The sequence below is a fragment of the Myxocyprinus asiaticus genome, chromosome 46 (assembly GCF_019703515.2).
Source record: "Myxocyprinus asiaticus isolate MX2 ecotype Aquarium Trade chromosome 46, UBuf_Myxa_2, whole genome shotgun sequence".
NCBI lineage: Eukaryota > Metazoa > Chordata > Actinopteri > Cypriniformes > Catostomidae > Myxocyprinus > Myxocyprinus asiaticus.
In genome coordinates, this window is record NC_059389.1 from 21,024,842 (window position 1) to 21,052,187 (window position 27,346).

General features: G+C 34.5%; 1 protein-coding gene across 2 annotated transcripts in view; it reads left to right on the forward strand.

Annotated features, from left to right (window-relative positions):
* LOC127436154 (transmembrane protein 266-like) overlaps positions 1 to 27,346 on the forward strand; it is a 119,570-nt gene that overhangs the window by 7,566 nt on the left and 84,658 nt on the right. The window contains exons 2-3 of one of the 2 annotated variants that reach the window (XM_051690111.1): positions 178 to 290; positions 23,397 to 23,585. In XM_051690111.1, coding sequence (XP_051546071.1) covers positions 277 to 290; positions 23,397 to 23,585 — 203 coding nt within the window. In that variant the 5' untranslated portion in view covers positions 178 to 276. The remainder of the gene's footprint in view (positions 1 to 177; positions 291 to 23,396; positions 23,586 to 27,346) is intronic. The other variant, XM_051690112.1, reaches the window with a different exon arrangement.

Below are 27,346 nucleotides of genomic sequence, written 5' to 3' on the forward strand. Positions count from 1 at the left end.
CTATGCCATGACTGAACTAGATGTTCATAGATTAACAAGCACAATGTTCACATATGATTATCACATTTTATTACAGTACTGTGGCACATTTACATTTACATTTAAACTCACAGGCAGTCATTGATAAAGCCCTTAATTTAACATTTAGATATCTGAATTGATCTGTTTTCTTTGCAGGTTTGGTATGAGTGAAGTCGGCTCTGTCTAGCACAAACCAGAGCTCACATTTGAGAGAAGTAAAAGAGAAGGTTTTCTGCTTTTGCTGCATATCACACCATGAGCCAGCCACAGTGAGTGTACACGCTACATCCTACCTGTTTCATAATAATTTTGAATTTAATGTGAGGAACGCTGCTGTGTTCATTCATTGTGCACAGGAGAGTGTGTTCCTTTGTGTTAGTGTGTTTATGCTCTTATAACATTAATTATGTCATTAACAATGTGTTGTTTAGGCTTTTGCAAACAAAATGTTGTTCCCTTTTTTCTTTTGTATACTTTTTTAGCATTCTTTTGAGGTCTTCCACACAGAACAAGTTTTTGCATATGTATACTCTGTTTTGGCATTGTTTTTTATGTAAACGTGTGCTAGACGGACGTCTTTGACTGTTGTGATGTATTTCGCTGCTTTTTCAGCATCTCATGCCATTAGCGCATGGTTTTTAAACTGCCATGTCACGATAAAAGAATGGAATTTTTTTTTTTTGGAGACGTCTGCATTCTGTTCCATTTGTTGCACTGTTTCTAGCTTTTTTCTTTCTTTCTTTTACACACGGATGCATTCTTTGTGAACGGCCCCTTTTGGAATAATTTTTGCTTTGTCTGGGATTTTGGATTTGTAGATTGTGGTCGTGTATAAACACTAATTATAACAGTACAATAATTTTCTGTTCCCCCAATATTTCATTTATTCTTCAATTAAAAAATACTAGAATAGACAATAAACAATGATAATCAAATTTCCCTAACAAAGGGAATTCATAATAATTTTAACTATGTAAAAAGTCTTAGGGTTGGGTTATTCTGTAGCCATGCTAATTAACTAAAAAAATACAAGTCTTTGGTATTTCATTTAGATCACATAAAGTGTGTTAAACGGATAGTTCACCCAAAAATGAAAATTCTCTAATCATTTACTTAACCTCATGCCAACCCAGGTGTGTATGGCTTTCTTTCATCTGCTGAACACAAACTAAACAAACTTTTTAGAAGCATATTTCAGCTCTGTTTGTCCATATAATGCAAGTGAATGGGGTTCAACACTTTGAAGCTCCAAAAATCACATAAAGGTAGCATAAAAGTTATCCATCCGACTCCAGATGTTAAATCCATGTCTTGAGAAGCGATATTATAGGTGTGGGTGAGAAACAGATCAATATTTAATTCCTTTTTTTTTTACTATAAATCTCCACTTTCACTTTCACATTCTTCTTCTTTTGTTTTTGGCGATTCACATTCTTTGTGCATATCGCCACCTACTGGGCAGGGAGGAGAATTTATAGTAAAAAAGGACATAAATATTGATCTGTTTCTCACCCACAGTTAAATATAAAGTTATTCAATGAAAATCTTGCTTTGAAAGTCTTGTTTCAAAGCTGTGGTCACAATTCACTTTCATTGTATAGAAAAGAGAAGCTTGGACATTCTACTATAAACATCTCCTTTTGTGTTCAATGTAAGAAAGAAAGTCTTACTGGTTTTGAAAGACATGAAGGTGAGTAAATGATGACAGACATTTTAAGAAAAGCTATTGTATGGCTTCAAAAGATTTGGAATAAATTGGACTACTTTTATGATGACTTTATTGTGCCTTTTGTGTGAGCAGCTCGGACACTCTGGTACACTTTTCCTTTGGTGTTCCATGGAATTAAGCAAGTTATACAGGTTTGGAAGAACATGAGGGTGAGAACATGATGACAGAACATTCCCTATTGGTTGAACTATCCCTTTAAGAGATCTTTCTTAACAAGGTCAAGCCAGCATATGAATGCTATAAATTGACTCGTCATCCTCAGCAGCAGAACCCATAGAGCATCTCACTCGAGGTCCATGTGTTTGCTCTGCAGCAGAAGGAGTGTGATGTCGTAATTTATAGCCACACACTGTTCTGCAGTCAGCCACTCAGCATGTCCTCAGATTCATGTGGAGCATGTGAGCTCTTGTCTGCCCTTACCACATCCTTCCAGTGTGCTGTTCCAAGATCAGCAGCTGACATGGCAGTCTTAGCGGAGTCTTCATGACTCTACTTTCGCCATGCTTTCCTACTGATTCAGGATCAGGCCACCTTACCAAGCTTTACCAATACAAACAACAACAATAGTAAGGATAAATGCCATAGTTAATTTGACTCGAATGAAAACAAGACTGCAGGGGATCAAACTACGGTTCGTTCAACATGTCATAAATCGTACTGTTGTGTACCTGGGTGTTGAAACACTTGCTCCAATGTAACATTAACGCAAAATACCCTTGTCCTGTTCAAATAGTTCAAACATTTGGTTAAAATGAACCTTTATTATATACAGTGGCAAGAAAAAGTATGTGAACCCTTTGGAATTAGCTGGTTTTCTGCATTATTTGATCATAAAATGAGATCTCATCTTCATCAAAGTCACAAGTATAGACAAACACAATGTGCTTAAGCTAACAACACACAAACAATTATAATCTTTCATGTCTTTATTACACACATCCCATTAAACATTCACAGTTCTGTGGAAAAAGTAAGTGAACCCTTAGGTACATATAATAACTGGTCAATCCTCCTTTGGCAGCAATAACCTCAACCAAGTGTTTCTGGTAGCTGCGGATTAGACCTGCACAACGTTCAGAAGGAATTTGGGACCATTCTTCCTTGCAGAACTGCTTCAGCTCCTCCATGACCTTCAGCTGGTGCACAGCCACCCTGACATTACCCTGTATGATATCTTGATAAACTTGGAAATTTATTTTTCCCTTGATGATGGCAAATGGTCGAAGTAGAAAAGCAGCCCCAAATCATGATGCTCCCTGCACCGTACTTCACCGTTGGGATGATGTTTTCATGTGTGTATGCGGTGCCATTTTTATACCATACGTAGTTATGCATGTTCTTCCTAAACAGTTCAAACTTAGTTTCATCAGTCCACAAAACATTTTCCCAGTTGCATTGTGGAGTGTCAAGGTGGTCTTTGGCAAATTTCAGACATGCAGCAATGTATTTGTTGGAAAGCAGCGGCTTTCTTCGTGGTGTCCTGCCATGGACGCTATGCCTGTTTAATAGTAGACTCATGAACAGAGATGTTAACCAGTTTCAGTGATTCCTTTAAATCTTTAGCTGTCACTCTAGGGTTCTTTTTTTTTAACCTAATTTAGCATTCTGCTGTGTGCCCTTTGAGTCATCTTGGCTGGACGGCCACTTCTAGGGAGATTAGCCACAGTACTAAATTTTCTCCATTTATAGACAGTTTGTCTAACTGTGGACAGATGATTATCTAAGTTCTTCGAAATAACGTTGTAACCCTTTCCAGCTTTATACACAGCAACAATTCTTGATTGTAGGCCTTCTGAGATATCTTTTTTGCGAGACAGGGTCCACATCAGCAGATGCTTCTTGTGAATAGCTCAAAATGTTTGAGTCCTTTTTATAAGTCAAAGTAGCTCTAACCCACACCTCCAATCTCATTTATTTAATTGGACATCAGGTTTGCCAACTCTTTACTCTAATTAGGTTTTTTTTTGACATCATTAGCCTCGGGGTTCACATACTTTTTCCAACCTACACTATGAATGGTTGAATGATGTATTGAATATGAACAAGAACAATGCAATAATTTGTGTGTCATTAGTTAAAACAGATTGTGTTTGTTCATTACTGTAACTTAGATGAAGATCAAACCAGATTATAAGACAAATTTATACTTAAATGCAGGTAATTCCATAGATTTCACGTACAATACTTTTCTTTACCACTGTAGTTGACCCTAAATTTTAGTTTGGAGGTGAGAATTCACAAAAAGTATTCAAATTTAAAATCAAAATTTAAATGCGATGTTTCAAGGCAACACAAAAGCACTTCTGAAATTGAACTTTTGACTCAGAACCTTATAGCTAGTAACATATAGCCCTTGTGACAGCTTCTCTGTGTGACAACTAGCACCACTTATTTCATACATGTTAAGCTTTGATAATAATTAAATTCAGCCATACAATGAATGCACTTGCCTTTTTCCATTTGAATTTCATTCATACATGAATTTGCATTAAAAAGGTATTTTTTCTGACAAAGTTTTTCCATCATTTTCTCATATATTAGAAGCATGCTATGGGATTGTGTCTATGAATCAGCTGTGGCGGTCTCTTTGTAAACGTTCCAGCAATTTCTGTTCAGACCATTCTTCTGAGAATTCGTAAAGATTTATACATCTCTAAACCTGTACAAATGTAAAAACGTTTACGTTTTAGATCCAGTCAATACATTGATGTTACATCGTGAATACATCCAAACATTAGCAGTGACCAGAAACCTTGAGACAATCCAATATTTTAAATGAACTGTTCAGGGCTGCGTTTCCCAAAATCATCATAAGCCTAAGTGATCATAGAAATCATTTCTCACCAGTGGTCTCTACGATCAACTTAAGCTTGCGATGCTTTTGGGTAAATCAGCCCAGAACGTGTTTCGCTGTAAAATTGATTTAGTTAACCTTACTTCGATTTTTTTAAGGCAATCGGTTTGCATGCTTATTCTTTAAGTAAACATACTTATTTGGCTCAAGTAAACTGGACTTAGTTTTTTAAGGTTAACTACTTACAGGTAAACTTAATTAATCTGTGATTAAAGTATCATTTTTTATTTAATTATTCAATTTGAATTATAGCACATCTTTTACAGTATAAGGGAAATTATAACTGGACTCTCGGTTAGCCATATGGCACATTGGATTCTGCTCAGTACTTCTTAGTGCACATAAATCTGCACTTTTGTAAAGTACAATCGAGTAAAGAAGAATGGCTTAAATTTAACAGGCTCCAAGTTCAGCAGAGGTAACACTAATCACCCTCATGGGGACTTCACCCAAATCACACCTATCAGCCAGCTACTACAAAAAAACAACAATAGTCATAATAATTAAATCGATTTAAAAAATTTTTTTAAAACAATTATTATTTTTCTACATAAGTTCCCTTATCTTGACAAAACATACATAATTTATTCAAGCGCAAGGGCTTATGTGTATTCCACACAACTGCAATTTTGTACTTGATAATTTTGAGTCATTAGTACTCAAAGCCCAAGTTTAAAGAAAGTATATATTTGAGTTATGATTCCAAAATGTGACATTTCAAGTACTGTTTAATTAGGCCCACTTAAATGTTTTTATTAATGACAAATTAAGGTTTTAGAGAGTAATGGTAACTTAATTAAAACTAGTAAGTATAGTAAAAAAATTAAGCTTAAGTTGAGTAAACTATTTTTTTACAATTTAAGATAACTATTAGTATTTACCCTCACAGCCTTGTTTTCTATGTCATACTGTATATGGTGTCTTCTCTGACTAAGGTCTTTTAAATAAGAACTCTTCACACTGTTCAAGAGGATCAACTCTTTACACTGGTGTCAGTTTATATATTGTATTTTGAAGAAGTGCTTGATGTGTGGCCTTCACAGGCAGCTCCTGTATTCTGATGGCAGCAGTGGTGGTGTCCAGGGAAAGGACGGGAGGGAGGTTTTGGGGGGTTGGTAGTGAATGCAGAGTGGATTTCTTCAGCTGCCGTCTTTGTTCATCAGAGCTTGAGCACTGTGCATTCAGAGTGAGTCTGAGATACGGGAGTAAGCGGCAGAAAATAACATGATACATTTCACTCAATTACACACCACAGGATAGATTGCAAGTACACCACAGAACTCCTTGAATTAAATCAGACTGCTTTCCCAAAACCACCATGTGGATCTTATGTACATATGTGTCATGTACTGACTATCTTGTGTCATGAGAAATAGATATATTTAACTGCATAAGTTAAGGTAACTCTACATATCAAGATATCCTTTCCTCTAAACTCTGATCTAAGAGTGTTGTACTGGATCAGTGGATCACGGAAAAGCCTATTGGTTCAGAGGCATAGATGTGAGGCTTGGGTTCAGTGAAAGTTAAGCTCAATCGACAGCATTTGTGGCATAATATTGATTACCACAAAAAAATAATTTCTCCAAACAAACAAACAAAAAAAAAAAGAAGCTAAAATCGAGGTTACAGTGAAGCACTTACAATGAAAGTGAATGGGACCAATCCATAAATGTTAAAATACTCACTGTTTCTAAATTATAGCCACAAGATGCAAACAATATGTGTGTTAGCATGATTTTAGTGTGATAAAATCGCTTACTAACCTTTTCTGTGTCAAATTATATCTAATTTTACAACTTTGATGCCTTGATGACACGTAAACCCTAAAACAACTGTAAAAATTAAGATTTAAACAACTTTACAGCTCAAATAATACATGAGTTTTAACAGAAGAATTAATGTAATTGCTTTTATACAATTATAAGCTTCAAATTTCTGCCTTTAAAGCCTCCACAAATTGGCCCCATTCACATCCATTGTAAGTGCCTCATTGTAACCTCAGTTTTTTAAAGAAAAGGAGGGATGAGTCAATAATTTTTTTGTGGTAATCAACATTAATCAACAAATGCTGTCGATTGAGCTTAATTTGTATTGAACACAGAACATTCCTTTAAAGACCCAATGAAATAATTGGATAAACGCAATTTTCTTTCCTGTGTTGGCATATATCTGAATGAAATGGGAAGTTGGGATAGGACAACTTGAATGCTTGTGAATTTCAGTCTGCTGAAATTGGGCTCTGCTTTCCAAATTTCAAACAACTGCCTCCCAGTGGCTGAAATTTAAACTGATGTTGAACGCTTGGCTACCTTTCTGTGTTTTTTTTATTTATTTAACCTATATTTAACCAGACAAGTCACTTAAGAACAGGATTCTTATTTGCAATAAGGACAAAGCCTCTTGACCACCAACAAATAAACATACAATACATTGAAACATACTAAACAGAAAACACTGGAGGGACACTTGCTAATAAATAATATAATTGAAGACAAAGATTAACCAAACATTTACATGTGACATCTAAAATGCTTGTTAATAATTTGTTAAAACCTGAGATAGAAATATAAGTTTCTATTTTTAATATTTTTTGCTACTTATTCCAATCATAAGGAGCAGCAAAATTATGGCACTAAGTGATTTATTGCACTTATGTGTATACTAATGGCTTTTGACCTGATATGAGCTTCAGCCTGTTGTACCAGGGCATTCAAAGTCTAGTAAGTGTTAAAGTAATGTGCTGTGTGACAGGTATGAATTGATGCAACTTGTGCAGTGGATCTTTGTGTATTTTACAGATATTGCTGTGTTTAACAGAACAGCATTATGTTAAAACTAGGGATGTGACAGGATGAGTAGTCGGTTAGTGAGGTCATCTCAGTTTATCAAGATATTTTTTTTTATAGTTTTTATTTGAAGAAAATAAATAAATAAATATATATATATATATATATATATATATATATATATATATATATATATATATATATATATATATATATAGCTTTGATGTCTAAGACAGCATGTTAACAATATTTAGATATTTGGGTCTTTGAAAAATAAGTTGTCTGAAGTAATAAATGATAAATCTTTAAAAAAATCTACTTTAAAAGATGTGTCAAGTTTGTAGAAAAGTAGTTTTTGTGTCCAAATATTGATATTTAATGATAAAGTATGAAAAAATAATGATTTGTATCATTATGAAATAATGAATAACTATTATAGAAATTAATAGTATATAATGTTCTACTCTTATGCATGTTCTTCCTAAACAGTTCAACCTTAGTTTCATCAGACCACAAAACATTTTCCTAGTTGCATTATGGAGTGTCAAGGTGGTCTTTGGCAAACTTCAGACGTGCAGCAATGTATTTGTTGGAATGCAGCGGCTTTCTTCGTGGTGTCCTGCCATGGACGCTATGCCTGTTTAATAGTAGACTAATATTTTTTGAAAGCACATGTTTTTGCATCTGTCTGCGCTGTTTTTCAATTGTTTTCACGTGTAAACATGCGCTAGACAGACGTTTTTGACTGTTGTGCCATCTTGCGTTGTTTTTGTCTCACGTTTTTAAGACACTGTCAAGTTAAAGGGGTCATGGCATACTATAATTGTATTATTAAATGTTATATTTTTATTATCTTCCCCAGGGTCCACTGATAATGTTATATAAATTTGTTTTTTTTCCCCTAAAACAGTCACAATTTTGTAATATATGATAATTTTCCACCCTGTCTCTGGCTCTCTATCTGAAACGCTCAGTTTTGGCCTCAGTGTTTCTTTAACACTTCAATGTAAACACCCACTGTTATGAATGGCTAACAATGTACAGCCCCTCGAATACAGCCAACATATTTAAACTCAATCGGAAGAGAATGAACAAGCTCCACGTGTTTTGTTCCATTCGTTGCACTGCATCTAGCTTTATTTAACGCAAGAACGCATTCGGTTTAAACAGCCCCTTATACTGTCAGCAAGTTAAAAACCTCTATGCTTCATTGAATTTAGTGACAGTTTGGAATGGACCTTGTACAATGCAAGTTCTGTATGAAATGCAACCTCAGACAATGCAGCATTTGCAAAAATACAATGACATATCACAGTTCAACCTTAGAAATGCCAAAAAAAAAGAAAAGGTATTCATCAGTTTCTTTAACTAGAGTGACTCCAGACCTAGTGTTAGCCTAGTGGTTGGGTTACCATAGTTGACCTGTATATTTTCTGATAAAGTTATATAGCCTCTGTGGAGGAAATCTAACTTGGATTGTTCCACAGTTAATATGAAGATGCCCTAAATTCATGGCACAGATGTGCTTAAGTATAAAAGTACACTAGGAAGAATGTCAAAACAGTGGTTAGTATGTGTTGTTTTTTTTATTTTTTTTATCTGGTCCTATTTCTATTGCTATTATTTATATGTTTGCTTCAATCACCACACAAAGGTGTGTGTGTGTGAGAGAGAGTGAGAGAGAGAGAGAGAGACAAAGTGATTGTGCACATGTGCATGCACATTCATGTGCTCATGTTTTCATACACGCATGCTTACATGCACTCTGACACACCCTGGGGATGCCTTTGTGCTTGAAACAGGTCAGCTAATATTTAGCCTCGACTTTCTGTCTAATGAGGTCTATCTCACTCTTTTCTGCAATAGCTGATTGTTTTTTTGTCGCAACATTAAAGTTTTTCTACACAATCCTCACTGTTTGTTCTGTAGGAAGACTATAACAATTACTATTTACTAGTGGTGCACCGGTCAGGGAATTTGAGGCAGATACAATCTCCGATTTTTTAATACTAAGATCGGCCGATACCGATTTTTTAAAAAGTGCCCTTTTCCACACTTTTGCAAGTTATATGCTGCAGTTATATGTTTATACCCCACACAGTAAAATTACAGGAACACTTTACAAAAAGGTTCCATTTGTTAACATTATTTAACAGCATTACTGTAGTTAACATGATCTAATGAGCTTAATGTTAGTTACAACATATACTATTACATTTGTAAAATCAAAAGTTGTATGAGTTGACATTAGTTAATGCACTATGAACTAACAATGAACAATTGTGATTTTATTAACTAACATTATAATTAATAAAGGCTGTAAAAAATATATTGTTCATTGTTTGATCATGATACCTAATGCATTAACTAATGTTAACAAATGGAAACTTTTTATAAAGTTACTAAAATTACATTAAAATTATATTAATTGTGAATTGCAAACATTTATTTGTATTGAAAACAGTTATGAATAGTTCTGTTGTCAATATCAAAAGGTCATTGTGACATAATGGTAAGCAGTGAAAACCATGAGAGCATCACACACAGTAGAGATACGTTCAAAAATAAGAAAAATATATCCATTAAAAGCTCTAAAACTGCTCCAGTAAGAAATCATTAGTATCTATGATTTGTTTACTGTCTTTGGCATCTTGTTGTAACACAAATCTCTAATTATTAAGCAAACGTGTGAAAAAGACGCGGTGCCGTTATGGTTAAAATGTAATTGCTATGATTAGTGGTAATGTGACCAACATTAATCTAATTTAAATTAAGATCCTCACAGAATAGCGCTGAGATGAGTGACTGATGGGATATTGAGAGCACCTGCAGAGCGCGCATGTTTGATTGACACCGAGAGCGCTCATGTTCAAGAGAGTAAAGTTAAAAGCGCTCATGATCACTCAAACAGTCTTTACTGCTCAACACAACGTCTGATTGTCTCGACTCACGTTACATCACGTATACTCAGATTTGAATACGCATGTTTATTTGTTGTTTTTATTCCTGTTAGCAGCCTCTTCATCCTCTCCATGCTCACAGTTCAGCGATTCAGAATTACTACCGTAATGACTCTAGAAAATGGGCAACTTAATATTCATACACGTGTAATTCGTACAAATTTTTTAACACAAACCTGCATATTCATCTGAATAACAGCATGTCTGAGTTTAAATTCGTGAATACTTAGAATTGCTAACAACTCACCCTCCAGAGGCCACACTGTCATGCATCAAGTGCTGAGAAAGTGGTCATTCTTTTTTTTTTTTTTACCCAATTTGGATTGCCCAATTCCCAGTGCGCTTTTAAGTCCTCATGGTCGTGTAGTGATTCGCCTCAATCCGGGTGGTGGAGGATGAATCCCAGTTGCCTCCGCGTCTGAGACCATCAACCCGTGCATCTTATCATGTGGCTTGTTGAGCACGTTGCCATGGAGACATAGCACATGTGGAGGCTTCACACCATCCACCGTGGAATCCGCGCTCAACTCACCACGCGCCCCACCGAGAATTAACCACATTATGGCGAACACGAGGAGGTTACCCCATGTGACTCTACCCTCCCTAGCAACCGGGCCAATTTGGTTGCTTAGGAGACCTGGCTGGAGTCACTCAGCACGCCCTGGGATTCGAACTAGCGAGCTCCAGGGGTGGTAGCCAGCGTCTTTTACCACTGAGCTACCCAGGCCCCAAAAGTGGTCATTCTTTAGAGTAGCAGTATATGTGTGATTCTCTGCATGCTGCAAAAAGATCGGCTCTGATTCTAGGCACGATTGGCCAATCGCCGATCACAGACTTAAGATGAAAATCGGTCGATTTAGATTGGTGGCCGATCGATCAGTGCACCCCTACTATTTACTGTACTGATAACTACATGCAGTTAAATCCTATGTATTTTAAAGCTGACGCTAACACCATGACTTTTAACACCAGGCAACTGTCTAACAAAATACTCTTCAAAACAACTTGCATTGGATCTTGGGTTTGATTCAAATAAATATATTCTTGGCGCAAAATGTGCTGACACATTTTCCCACCATCATAATTTTCATAATACAGCATAGTTGCTTAGTACCTCAAAATACTGCTCAATGTCACCAAGGCTCCTAAAATATTTCAGTATGGTTACAGCAACAGGATCAAGTGAATCTTTAAACATACTGTACATTTAGAAATAATTACATCAAGACTGACCTATGCAAAGTGTTTGGTTGGGACGTGGGAAGGGGAAATCTTGCTGACTAACACAAACTGATGGCTTGCTGTATGAGTGCTGGTAGCAGCATCTGGCCGTGAAGGTGTAACAGAAGTTACTGGGATATCAGTTGACACCTCTCTTTTACCTCAGTAACTTCCCTGTATGCAGTTTTACTACCTTATTTCTGTTTCTGTTTTTTTTAGATTAGACACGTTCTGGTTTAGTGGATAGTGCAACGTTAATGGAACATGTCCATAGTTAATGTGCTGAACTACACCTGTGGTTACTCTAGCAGGACACCTGCATGAACTGGAGGGAACTGACTTCATACATCCACTAACAATCTCGGAATGGTTTGTAGTAATTGCAAATGACTAAGTAAAGTGAAGTTAGTTCTGAGAGAAGCTCTAGCATAATCTGTTTACAGATGTTACATGGTTTTATATTGTATTGTCCCCTGCAAACTGTGCTAGCAAGTTTAAAGCCAATTTAAAGATGATATTGTTTTTGTGATTTAAGGTGTGTAGTGTCTGTGAAGGTCCACCAAGGGAGACATTATGATTACTTTAGTACATGCCATGCTGAAACAGCATTATATGGTCTTATAGGGTCACATATTCTCATAACTCAAATCTGTACCAAAGGAACTTGATCAATATAAAAATAAACCTTCAAATGCATGTCCACAGAAATGAAACTGAAACTACAGCTATTTTTCAATAGCTGCAAATTATACCTCTGTATAAATAGTTAAATACAACACCAACACTGGTGCACACATTTAGAGTAAAAGTCGAGATGTCATATTTTCTAACCTTGAAAATGCTGTTCCATTGGAGTATTGTAGAAGTATTCCAACAAACACTATAAATAGAGGCCAAGATAGTGAAGAGTAAATACTCATTTGTATTCTATTATACCTGTACTATATTATAATATACTATACTTCAAAAACTTCTTTATAGAGGGTAATGGTTAAAAGGATATTTTATATACTGTAATATATTCTAAAATATTGTCTTATTCTATACTATGCTATTCTATACTATATTGTAATATACAATACTATGTACTATACCCTTTATCCTATACAATATACTGTATATACATTGCTGAAGAGTAAACACACATTTGTATACTATTAAACCTGTCTTATACTATATTATATTATATTCTGTACTATACTGTACTACACTATATCTCACCACATCATACATATACTATATTATACTATACTATTCTATATACTATACTATATACTATACCCTTCATCCTATATATTATTTGGAAGTTGGGAGGTGAAATACACATTTTTATACTACACTGCCTGGCCAAAAAAAAGTCGCCATTTGGATTTAAATAAGCAGATACTTAAGAGCCTATGATTGGATCATTATCGCAGTGATTAATGTGTTTCAGCTGGCAACAATTCTTTTAAACATAACTGATGCAGTGTGTAGCTTCTCATTTCTTAAACAACCATGTAAGAAGACCTATCCCGTGGTCGTGGAAAAGATGTTACTGTGTTTCAGAAGGGGCAAATTATTGGCCTGCATCAAGCAAAGAAAACAAATCAGGAGATTGCTGAAATCACTGAACTGTCCAACGCATTATTAAAACCTGGAAGGATAGTGGTGAACCGTCAGCTTCACGGAAGAAATGTGGTCAGAAAAAAATATGAAATGATCGTGATTGGAGATTGGTCACATCGTAAAAAATCGACAGTAGAACTCATGGCTATGTTTAATAGTGAAAGTAAGAGCATTTCCACAAGCACAATGTGACGAGAACTTACAGGATTTGGACTAAACAATTGTGTGGTTTGTTAGTGAGGCTAATCGTTTTGGTAGCGAGTTGGCGAAGCATGAGGGAACCCGGCACCGACTGCAGCGTGGAGATGGAGAGTGTGTTCGTAGGCTTGTGTGCGTTGTGGTAGTGTAGAGCGCATATCCGTGAGGAATCCTCTGGTGGATAGTGTGTTCGTAGGTTTGTGTGCGTCGTGGTAGTGTGAAGAGCAGATCCAGTGCAGAGAGGTAACCGATGAGGAATACTCAGGTGAAGCGTCAAAGCGAGCAAAATGACCAACAGGATGGTAACCACAATCCAGGCACTACAGCGAAGACAGGCAACCAATATAGAAAACACGCAACAGGACCGACTAGGGCAGAGAGAGATTGGTGAGTAACTAACACACAACAACAATCTAGCCAAGAACACGAAACAGTGTGGGGTAAATATAGGCAGAAAACAAATCACGATCAGGTGCCGCTCATCCGCTGAAAGTTGGCAAGATCAGCGTTCCCATGGAAACTATCAGGGTTCCTATGGCAATGCTGATTCCGCGAGCCAGCAGCACCTGAAACACATGAAGAGAACAAAAACACAAATGGAACAAACCAGTGGACTCACCGAGACCATGATACACACATGTATTGGCCACCACAGAGTCCTGACCTTAACTCCATTGAAAGTCTTTGGGATGTGCTGGAGAAGACTTTATGGAGTAGTTCAACTCTCCCTCATCAGTACCAAAATTTTTTTCTCGGCCAAAAATGTATGCAACTCTGGACAGAAATAAATGTTGTGATATTGCATAAGGTTGTCGAAACAATGCCACAGTGAACGCACACTGTAATCAAAGCTGAAGGTGGTCCAACAAAATATTAGTGTATGCAACTTTTATTTTTTTTTAGGCTAGGCAGTGTGTTTTACTTGTAGAAAATATTATTTCATCCTATACTGTACTTTACTACACTATACATCACCACTTCATTCTATACTATACTATGCCCTTTATCCTATACACTATATTTAGAAGTAACTTGTAAATTTACATTTGCATACTGTTACTTGTCCTATACCTTATTATTTTATTCTGTACAGTACTACACTATAACCTCATCACATCTACTATTTTATACTATACTATACTTCACTATACTATGTCCTTTACCCTATACACTATATTTAGACGTTTCTAAAGTGTAAATACACATTTGTTTGTATACTGTTACTTGTCCTATACTATATTATTTTATTCTGTACATTACTACACTATAATCTAACCACATCTAATATTTTATACTATACTATACTATATTATACTATACTATGTCCTTAACCTATACATTATATTTAGAAGTTTCTGAAGTGTAAATACACATTTGTATAATGTTACTTGTCCTATACTATATTATTTTATTCTGTACAGTACTACACTATAACCTCACCACATCTTCTATACTATACTATACTATACTATACTATACTATACTATACTATGCCCTTTATCCTATACACTATATTTAGAAGTTACTTGTAAATACACATTTGTATACAGTTACTTGTCCTATACTGTATTATTTTATTCTATACAGTACTACACTATAACCTCACCACATCTACTATACTATACTATACTATGTCTTTTATCCTATACACTATATTTAGAAGTTACTTGTAAATACACATTTGTATACTGTTACTTGTCCTATACTATATTATTCTATTCTTTACAGTACTACACTATAACCTTTCCACATCTACTATACTATACTATACTATACTATACTATACTATACTATACTATACTATACTATGCCCTTTATCCTATACACTATATTTAGAAGTTACTTGTAAATACTCATTTGTATACTGTTACTTGTCCTATACTATATTATTTTATTCTTTACAGTACTAAAATATAACCTCACCACATCTACTATACTATACTATACTATACTATACTATACTATGTCCTTTACCCTATACACTATATTTAGAAGTTTCTGAAGTGTAAATACAAATTTGTATACTGTTACTTGTCCTATACTATATTATTTTATTCTGTACAGTACTACACTATAACCTCACCACATCTACTATACTATACTACACTATGTCCTTTATCTATACACTATATTTAGAAGTTACTTGTAAATACACATTTGTATATTGTTACTTGTCCTATACTATATTATTTTATTCTGTACAGTACTACAATATAACCTCACCACATCTACTATACTATACTATACTATACTATACTATACTATGCTATGCTATACTATGCCCTTTATCCTATACACTATATTTAGAAGTTACTTGTAAACACACATTTGTATACTGTTACTCGTCCTGTACTATATTATTTTATTCTATACAGTACTACAATATAACCTCACCACATCTACTATACTATACTATATAATATTATGCCCTTTATCCTATACACTATATTTAGAAGTTACTTGTAAATACACATTTGTATACTGTTACTTGTCCTATACTATATTATTCTATTCTATACAGTACTACACTATAACCTCTCCACATCTACTATACTATACTATACTATACTATACTATACTCTACTATACTATACTATACTCTACTATACTATGCCCTTTATCCTATACACTATAATTAGAAGTTACTTGTAAATACACATTTGTATACAGTTACTTGTCCTGTACTATATTATTTTATTCTATACAGTACTATACTATACTATACTATACTATGTGCTTTATCCTATACACTATATTTAGAAGTTACTTGTAAATACACATTTGTATACTGTTACTTGTTCTATACTATATTATTTTATTCTGTACAGTACTACAATATAACCTCACCACATCTACTATACTATACTATACTATACTATACTATGTCCTTTACCCTATACACTATATTTAGAAGTTTCTGAAGTGTAAATACACATTTGTATACTGTTACTTGTCCTATACTATATAATTTTATTCTGTACAGTACTACACTATAACCTTACCACATATACTATACTATAGTATACTATGTCCTTTATCCTATTCACTACACTGTATATAGATTTTACTGAAGTGTAAATACACATTTGTATACTATTATACTTGTCGTATAATGTTTTATTTAATCCTATACTGTACTTTACTACACTATACCACACCACATCATACTATACTGTACTATACTATACTACACTATATAGTAGTTGCTGAAATGTAAATAAATATTTTTATACTATTACACTTTTCATTTACTTTAGCCTACTATACTAAACTACACTGTTCACTATTCAGAAGTTATAAATACACAGTACATTTTCTGTTATTATGGTTATTGTTAATTGTAATAATTTGTTTTAAAAGTAGTAATAATAATAAAATGTACATACACACACACACACACACATACACACACACACACACAAACTTTTTCTTATATTTTTTTCTCTCTCAAAGAAATTCATACAGATGCAAGCAATGAATTCATTTTAACCGTGATTGACATAAAACTTTCCTGGATGGCAGTGAGATTCAATAGTCTCCTCTTGTGGATTCAGTCAGGTTCATAATCAGTTGAGCTGTGCATTTTTCAGGGGAAGGTGCTTTAACTTGCCGTCTGCACATTTCTATAGCAGAGCCCAGAACATAGTGCAAGCCATTTAGATACTGCAGAAGATTACAGCATCTTTTGAAGCTCTGTGTAGAGATGAACAAAATTTAACTTGCTTAAGGAAGCAGACTGGGGCTAGTTGTCACATGGGGAAGTTGTCACAAGGTCCATATCTCAGTAACTTGCTTTGTATTGCAGTGGTTTTGTATGTTGGTTTCAAACACATAGTTCAAAATTCACTTAAATTAGAATAATTTTTGTGAATTCTGTCTGATTTGAATCTCAGAGGTTGTCAGTTTTGAAACCTTTGTATAGATTTTGATTAATGTGGTTCATTTATAATTTCATTGTACTAATTATCAGCCACTACCAATTGTTATTGTCCAGTTTATGCCATAGCAGGTCCAGTTTATGAGAACAAACCTTTTATGTCGCGTTGAGTGTAAAATTAATTTAATCTGTGCAAACACTGTTATTTTGAGCTATTTTCCAAACAACTATTTTTGTTAACTAGACTTTGTTTATGATGTAACATTGCTATAAATCTGGAAACCGTAGTAACCTGTAAAATTGTTCGACAGGCTTTAATGTTCATCCCTGTGGGGGTTCTTTCTTATTTATTTCTATTGATTCTCTCCTGCTGATTTATGAGTGTGCAATGAAACTCACTGAGTGCAAAACGAGAGAGTGGCCACCAGCAAGTGTACATCGTTCGTGGAGCATATGTTAAGACACTATCTGAATTAAGATTTTTCCTAAAATGTACAATACACATCAACCTTGGTTGTCTTGACGTTTTACACAGGTGTTTCTTCAACTGTGGTTTTAGACATTCAACTCCCTTAAAACACACTTTTCACTAGTTCATTTCATTTGTCTACTAACAATGTCCAACAGTGTTTATACATGTATCTTAGGAGAACTCATGGACAATTATTATTATTTCCACCATATCTAAAATGATATATTTTATTTCATGTTTTGTGGAGGAAATGGCATTGTAAACACTTTTGGAATAAAACGGCAGACTCATTTGTCTTGCTAAGGCTAATAGCGTTTGATGTATCCTAAATACAATTTGATAATATTTTTACACTTTTTATATAATTTGACAAAGTTATAGCTTGATTGGAAATGACGCACACAAAATATTCAATATAAAAAAGTGATATTTACCTTTTCTTTTCTTTACTTTGTTTTTTGTTTTTCACACAACACTTCTCCTGATTCGTCTCAAGCATACTTTTCATGGAAACTACTGTCTCTATATATAATACAGTATATGTCTCTAATGTAATTTATTAGTGGCATAAATTGTAGATTGTGATGAAAATGACACCACAACTGAGAGACTTCATTTGTGAAGGAATTGATATAAATTCTTTTCACACACAAAATATGGCTTAATAAATGGCTTTTTCTAACTCTTTGTTTAGGTGATCATAGTTGTAAAAAAATTATGAATTCATATTTTTATCATGGATTTTTTTAGATTGAAAATCTGGCTCTGGGACAAGGGTAAAAAAATGAAATCGATAAAAGACATAAATAATGTAAATAAATAATGAAGGCCTGGTAAAAAGTTTTCAAGACAAATATAATATGAGAAACAGTTATACGCATCCATGCGTTTGTGTTTTTATCTTAGGCCAAACATTTACCATACTGTAAATAATCATATAATTGCTTCAATGTCAGTGTTATGTCCATGTCCTCCACTTCTACTTGTCCTGCAGTGTGATGAACAGGAACTCCATGAAGTCATTCTGGTGCTAGCCAGCATTCATCAGTACCTGACAGCACTTTGACTTTGTATATGGTTATATGGAAATGTGATTTTAATGCCCTGAACAGTTTGTGCATGTCAGGACTGATTAGAGTCCTGTTAGCTATTGGTGGGAAGCAGTGCCAGGCATGCAGATAGCATCAGGGAGGGCAGCATGCCACATGCTGAGCTCGTCCTTTCCCAGCCAGCTGGCGCAGAGGGTGTGAAAAGAGATTTAGAAAAAATGCGACTGAAACACTGCTGTCATGAAACTTTGTGGTGTTGGTAAAGTTATGGCGATGTACAGTATGCTACAGTAATTGATCGTAAACATAAGTTTAAAAGAATATTTAAGCTTTAATATTTAATATTTTAATATTCAGTATTTAAACTCAGTTGACAGCATTTGTGGCATAATGTTGATTTCCACAAATATTTTGACTCGTCCCTTCTTTTCTTTAAAAAAAAGCAAAAATTGAGGTTTCAGTGAGAAACTTACAATGGAAGTGAACGGAGCCAATTTTTGGAGGGTTTAAGGGCAGAAATGTGAACTTATAATTTTATAAAAGCACTTACAATTATTCTTCTGTTAAAACTCATGTATTATTTGAGCTGTAACGTTGTTTATATCGTTATTTTAGGGTTTGTTGACAGTGCATCATCAAGGCAACAAAGTTGTATATTGGCTATAACTTTACATAGAAAAGGTTAGTAAGTGATTTTCTCACACTAAAATCATGTTAACACACATATCCTTGATCAGCACGTCTTGTGACTATACTTTTGAAACAGTGAGTATTTTAAAGTTTACGGATTGGCTCCATTCACTTCCATTGTGAGTGCCTCACTGGAACCAAGATTTTTGGAGGAGCAAGTTTTGTGGTGATCAGTATTATGCCACAAATGCTGTTCATTGAGCTTAACTTGTATTGAACCCGAAATATTCCTTTAAAGCATCATATCTCACGAAAATATGACCTGGCCTCATTTCACCCCAAAATCTAAAGGAAATGATTAAGAAATTATGAGATAGGACCATTAAATAGATAGTTCATGCAAAAATTAAAATTCTGACATAATTTTGCCCTCATTTTTATTCTGTAAATGATGACATACTTTTAATTTTTGGGAGAACTAACCTTTTGAAATGATCTGTATTGTAACACTGTTATTATCATTAGATTCTTATTAATGTAATACTGTTATATTTATTACGGGCTGTCATTTGTTACAGTAGTTTACTGTAAAATGTATTGTCTTATTGATTATAAATGTGTTGTCTTGTTAAGCATAATATATTTTTTACTGTGAACGTTAAGGTAAATCATACTTTTTATTTGTAACAAAAACATTTTTTATTTACAATATTTTACCTTAAATTACATGTATTTTCTTGTTGAATAAAATATAAATTTTCACTGTACATGATAGCCTACAATAACAACAATGTACAAATTAACAGTTTTTACTGTAGCATCTTAACATTCTTTTTTTATTAAAACGCCGAACATACAGTATTTTACAGTGAATTATGTTATTTAAATCACCCCTTAAACTCCTAAACCCCAAAAGGGGGCGCTTTATTGTGAAAAAAGTTTACACTTAAAATGTTAAAATCTCTGTATACATAAATCAGGATGAGGTATCATTTGAAAGCTTAGAATCTGACCATTTCAGAGATAACCATCACTTCTGCATTTATGTCACTTAAAATAACAAAATAAGGCCTCGAAACATTAGTGTTGAAAATGAGCGACCCTAGAGATAATGGGGTCGAAATATTTAGATGAAAATAAAAGTCCTTCACATAGCACCTACTGTAAATGGACAGCTTGAAAGATTTTCAAAAGAATCACAAAGTGAAATATGATTTCTGTAAGTCAACAAATACAAACGCCTCTCTTTATGCACTGATCACTGCTGCCCCAAATAGCCCAAAATTTTATCTCTGCTTTTAACTAAGACAGACATTGCCATTTTTAATTGTCTGTGAGCTTGCTTAGCTGAATAATCTAATGTTATATCTTAGATGTCCTGAACAAAATATGTCATCCAGAAGGAAACGCATGCAAAACAAATCATCAGAAAATAAGTTTTCGACTATTGATGATACAGTTTTATACTGTATATCATTGCAAAGGGAAGGATCTCCGCTTTCTAATGACACTTAAATTCAGTGAAACAATGAGGGTGGTGCTTGGACTGAAAATTAGACTGAATGTCTATGGACGAGCACATCTGTGAGGGCTAAAATGCATTAGAGCGCCACCTACATTTCAGATCTGTATATTGTGATGGAATGTGATATAGAATTTTTTTCTGCCACCTAGTGGAATAAAATGAGACTTTTCAAAGTGAGGTAGTGTGAAGACAACCAGCATTGCATGTTTACAAAGTTAGGACAATAATAAAAAAAAAAAATTCTGTTTCTCGTAAGATTATAAACACATACAATATTATTTATGAATAATTGGAGTCTTTTTTCCCTGGGGGGTTCTCTGAAAAATTAGACCACTTTTTTGCAATTATTTCACAGTATGTGTGAATGGTGAGCTTTTAAATGTGAGTGTGAAAAACTGCGGGCGGCAGCCCAAAAATACACCAGAGGATAAGGGGTTAAATCAGCATAAATTAAAGACAGTACAACAAATATTAACAATATGTATAAATACTTTACATGTTAAATAATATACCATTTTAGTAATTATGAATGCATTGAGAATGAGATTATTTTCCCACTACAGTAATGAAAATTGTGAAAAATTAGCTTAATTGTCTTAAAAATAATGTCTTAATGCAAAAAATCTTAATGGTCCTAAAAAAAAATAGGCTTTGTTATTTTCAAGCAAAATATATTTTCTTTTTGATTTTGGGGTAAAAATATGACAGATATGTTTTTGACAGGTTAATTCACCCACTTATTCATCATTCATTCGTTTTTTACACATTGTTTGCTCAATACACAACACACATTGATAAAAGAACAGCAGAATATTCAAGAAGAGGGTTTTCTGGGGGAATTTATAAGGCCAAATAGGAATGAGCTATGCCTGGCTACACGGCTATGACTGCATTAACATTTCAGAGACTGGGATAAGCCAAGGTCCCACACAAACACTTCCCAGCATAGTAGCACAGCCTTACAATAACAAACAGTCTCTCTTGGTCACTCTCTCCATCTCCTCCTCTTTAATCTCAATGGCAATGTTCTGTTTTCTTTTGTCTCCACTCTTACTTTTGTTCGCCTCTTTCTTTTCTTCATGGCGGCATAATTTATTTCCCCTCATCTTGCACGCCTGGGCCAGGAGCCAAAACTCACGTTCCAGCCCCTCTCTGTTCCGTCCTTTCTTTTGCCCTTGACTGAGACATCTTAATGATTGCGAGTATTGATTTCAGTTATGAGCGTATATTATGATTGTAATTATCACATCGCCACTTATTTCAGAAGTATGGGCGCTTAGCTCATTGGCTGGCTGCACAGATGGCTAGTTTCCATGTTCTTTTTTGAGGTTATCTAGTAATAGTTCACCCAAAAATAAAAATGCTGTAATTATTTACTCACCCTCATGTCGTTCAACAATGTCAGTCAGTGGAACAATTTTCATAGTAAACGTAGTTATTGAGCTCCAAAAAGGACTGTAAAGAAACACCATCAAAGCATGTTAATGTTTTAATGTAACTGTTCTGTTCCTCACACAAAGCTATCATATGACTTCAGTCCAACCAAGCAGACTATTTAAATGCTGCTTTTATGGTACTTCTTGTCATTTTTGGAGCTTGACTGCCCCTGGTCACCATTCACTTTCTTTGTATGGAAAAGAGCTACATTAGCATTCTGCAAAAAATCTCCTTATGTGTTTGATGGAAGAACAACATAAGGGTGAGTAAATAATGACACAATTAACCTTTTTCGGTAAACTATTCCTTAAAGTCACCACCCCAATGTAGTGTGCGATATCAAGGCCTATTCCAGAGCACATCAGGGTGAAGTGTGAGCTTTGCAGAAGTGTCCATTAATTGCGCTAAGATTGAAAACAGCAATCCCAGACTGCGAACGTGAGGTGAATCAGCACACTGCAGCCAATAAATCAAAGGCAAACCCGGGCAGAACAGGTCATGACATCCAACTGTGGGACTTTGTTGTTTTGCCACAATATTGTGCTTTGAAATTCTCTCACTACCTCATTATTGTAGGACGCTACACATGATGGTCCAACAATGATGAATATTCTGCTTTTAGGAACCAATCTAGGCCATAAAACCAGACATGTTGGACACTGACCACAACTTAAATCTTCTCATTGAGATTTCATATGTATAACGCATGGCCAAAAGTAGGTGGACCTTGCTGATAAAACCATTTTAAACCAACCTAAGCCACAGATAGTCTCACTCATTGACCACCTGATACATATTGCACACAAAACTGGAAAGCAATAGTTGCTGTATAAGTTAAATACCCTTCTGCTTTGATAGTTTAATGTTTTATTTAGTCTGTGGTTCTGCATAGAATGTTTTGGTGGTAACGCAGGTTTGATAATCATTTCTAAACCAATATTGTGGTTTTACTTTAATGGAAGACAAATAATGCAACATTAATTGGCAGTGCAACAGACAGAGTAGTGTTCCCCCATGTGTCCCCAGGCCCTCTCAGCAGGCCGCAGCACCGGATCTGGAGGTGATCTCACAGCAGGTGGATGATGAGGGCCAGTGCATGGCTCCAGTGCAGCTGGTCAGCTTCGCCTACAGGGACCTTCCTCTGGCTGCGCTGGATCTCTCGCTGGCCGGATCCCAGCTACTTTCCAATCTGGATGAAGAGGACAACCAAGAGGGGTAAGAAGGGAGCACCGTCCTGCTTAATCTGCTGCTATTGCGTGCACACATGAAATGGAAACTTGCCATTAACTTCATTAGTTTAAATTGAAGTCAACGTGAACACTATTTACATTCTTGATTCATGTTCCTAGTCTTATTGTGCATGATTCTTTTGTGCATGTTATTCCTAAAAAGAAAAGAAAAAAGTAATTTTTCATAAAAGTGTTCTGACTTACAGTACTGTGCAAAGGTTTTAAGCACTGGTGAAAAATGTTGCATAGTGAGGATGTCTTCAAAAATAATGCCATAAATAGTTTTCATTTATCAATTAATGTCATGCAAAGTCCAGTAAACATAAAAAAAAAGCTAAATCAGTATTTGATGTGACCACCTTTGCCTTCAAAACAGCACCAATTCTCCTATGTACACCTGGACACAGTTTTTCTTGGTTGTTGGTAGATAGGATGTTCCAAGCTTCTTGGGGAATTCACCACAGTTCTTCTATCTATTTAGGCTGTCTCAGTTGCTTCTGCCTCTTCTTGAAATCCCAGACTGACACGACATTCAGTGGGGGGTGTGTGAGGGCCATGCTATCTGTTGTAGGGCTCCCTGTTCTCCTATTCTAATTTATTCTATTTACAAAAGTAATGTCTGGGAGTCTAACATTTATATTTCCTATTGACACACTAAAGCTGAAGATATACATAACTATCTTAAGATAAATGTTTTTGTGAAACATCTTATGTACCTAGGACTTTTGCACAGTACTGTACTTTGCCTTCGAAACAATGTCTGGTTGACGTCACCAAGCCCTCTTATTTTACAAGTCCTCCAACCACCTGTCAGGTAAAGACCACGACTAGCTAGCTGTGCCATTCTGGTATTGAACACCCACTTTTTACGATCCAATCAGTTCCAATAGGTAAAATAATGTCCCGCCCTACATTATTGTTCTGATTGAAAACCTAATCCTAAAACTAACCCTAAAGTACAAATTTTCCTTTTATTGTTTTAAGAAAAAATAAATTTTATTTAGTCTTCATTTTTGTTTTTGAAGACATTTATATATTTTTTTATTAATGCTGTCAGTCAATTGCATTTTTAATCATGATTAATCACAGAACTTTTCATAGTCACGATTAATCGAAGATTTTGAAAGTGCTTCAATTTTAATCCACATATAATCCTTTACCTCTCAAAATGCACTTATTTCCTTCTTAGGAAAGAAAACAAAACAAAATGTAACAATATAATGCTTTCTTAACATTTTCCAAACAAAGCCTTCCACAGTGTAAAGATAGAAATGACCTAAAATATCACCAATTCAAGTAACATAAACCGTTTCGCTAAGTCTAAATGGGAGTTTGACTAAATAAAAAAACTTGCAATGGGCATTAAATCTCTTAAACTCTCATCTTCCACAATATTAATCAGCCGGCAGACTGCGGCTAACGGCTTTGCAATGGCAATTGCGTCAACGGCAGCGTCAAGCGGCACTTTGAACTCCACATGAAAAGTACTTGCAAACAATGTCTCGTTCTGCATTTTTCATGATAGTTAAGACTTCATGTGCTCCTGCAGTAATTAAATTGTGCATTACAGAGGCTGCAAAGTCACATCTGGACTTGTTTTGTTCAACACCTAGCGTTAATTCCTCATCATTTGATCAGTGACACGGCTGTTGTGTGTGTGTGCTTCTTGTGTGGGTAAGTGTAATGACTCCAAGAGGACACATCGCAAATGTTCTGCCCTACTCCAACCAGTGTTTATGCTGTTTTATGCTTTCTTAAAGGAAAATGCGTTAATTGTGATTAAAAAAAATTAACGGGTTAAACTTTTTTAATTAATTGCATACGTTAACACGGTAAACTTTGACAGCTTTATTTTGTACATGTTTATTTACAAATATTATATACTGTATATTAGATTTAGCTTACTTCTGGGACATTTCTCTGCAATTTTGACCCCAGTAGTACATCCCATTATTTTTATTTTTTTTTAATAAATCTAATTATAATTACTATGTTTTTTCTTTTATTTAATCTTATTTATTAATTATTTGTACTTTTGAAGATGTCCTTAGACGTGACCAAAGGGGGAATTTGTCAGATATAAACACACTTATATACTGTACGTATAGTATAAGATTACCTTTTATTAACTTTTTAGAACATTTTTGATGATTTAAAATGCATTTTATGTATTTTGAATGTAATTATTTTTATGACTTTGTTACTTGGTCTGTTTGTTTGTTTGTTTGTTTGTTTATTTGTTTGTTTGTTTAAAATACCTAATGATTTAAATCCACTTCCATTAGACAAGTTTGCATGCTGTACTATTTTACACACTCTTTGTTTTTATTGGTGCTCTTGTCACAGTGCCACTTTCAGTAATTATAAGATAAACAATTCCGGCAAAACATAAGCCAGGCAAAGATAGAAATATTCAGATATCCAAAAAATTGGGAACAACTGCATACACCCACTTAGATCAACGATACTGACTTTTAACTGGAATTTCAGGAATTTGTTTCATGTTTGGCAGGGGCGAGGTAAAAATAGGCCCCAACATGTTGTATAAACAATACTAGTAGTATCTAGAATAGCAAAGATCATAATCTTTATTATATCTGACATAAAGTGATTCATAATGCGTAACTTGATTGTCAACCCTTGTTTACCTATTGTGTTTCGGTAAAATTAAAACTGTCAGCATTAGGAGAGATTTTAGCTTGATATTTTGTATTTAGCATGTTTTAAGATATTTAGTAACAGAAACTCAAACCAGACTAAAAAATTATATCTTGGAGTTTTCCTATGAGCGCTAGAAACATTGTACAATTACAGCAATTGACACAAAAAACAGTTTACAGAATTACTTTAAGGATAAACCCCTTTCCAAACTGTTACGCTTTCCCGTAAATGACAACTACAGTATGATAGGTTTCTGCCATTCATAGCATTTTTAAGTTGCTGATTAGCATGCCATTGTGATCCGTATCATCCTGGTGCATCATTTTTTGACATTTTTTAGATCAACATTTTTCTATGATGTTTGTGTAACTCCAATGTCTTGGAGACAGACCTTTGACAATCAGCATAAAGTGTGATCCACTTTGCAAGTTATTCTGGCAAAGAACCACCCACTTAGACAGAAAGAGACTGTCTGACTGATATGTAAAGTGACCAACCACAGATTATTTTGTTTTTACATGTCATTCATGAGCGAGTAAGTCTTAAATCAGTGCCACAATAAAAAAGCAACAACAAAGTTTGAAGTCTGAAGTTTTTTCAACTCAAAATTAACTGTCCATGGTCAAAACAATTATCTATTGATTGTTACTGTTTAATTAGGACCACTTAAATGTTTTTATTAATGACAACTTAAGGATTTAGAGAGTAACGGTAACTTAATTAAAACTAGTAAGAATAGTAAAAACTTAAGATTAAGTTGAGTAAACTATTTTTTTTTATATAATTTGAGATTACTATTACTATTTACAGTGAATATGTGATTAAACATGTTAATAAGTAAAGTTCAAAATGTGAAATGTTCATATAACATTTTATAAAAATTTAAGTGCCATGTACATCAGATTTGTAAATAAAAGTTACTCTACTAACTGAAATGTTTAAGATAAATTTACTCACTCACTTTAATCAGTGTTATGTCATGAAATTAAGTAGATTTTACATAATTTTATACCATTAAAATATACTTAGAAAAACTGTGTGCAAAAACTTTTATCAGGTCGAAAGTTCTTCAGCTAAAGTCTGTCT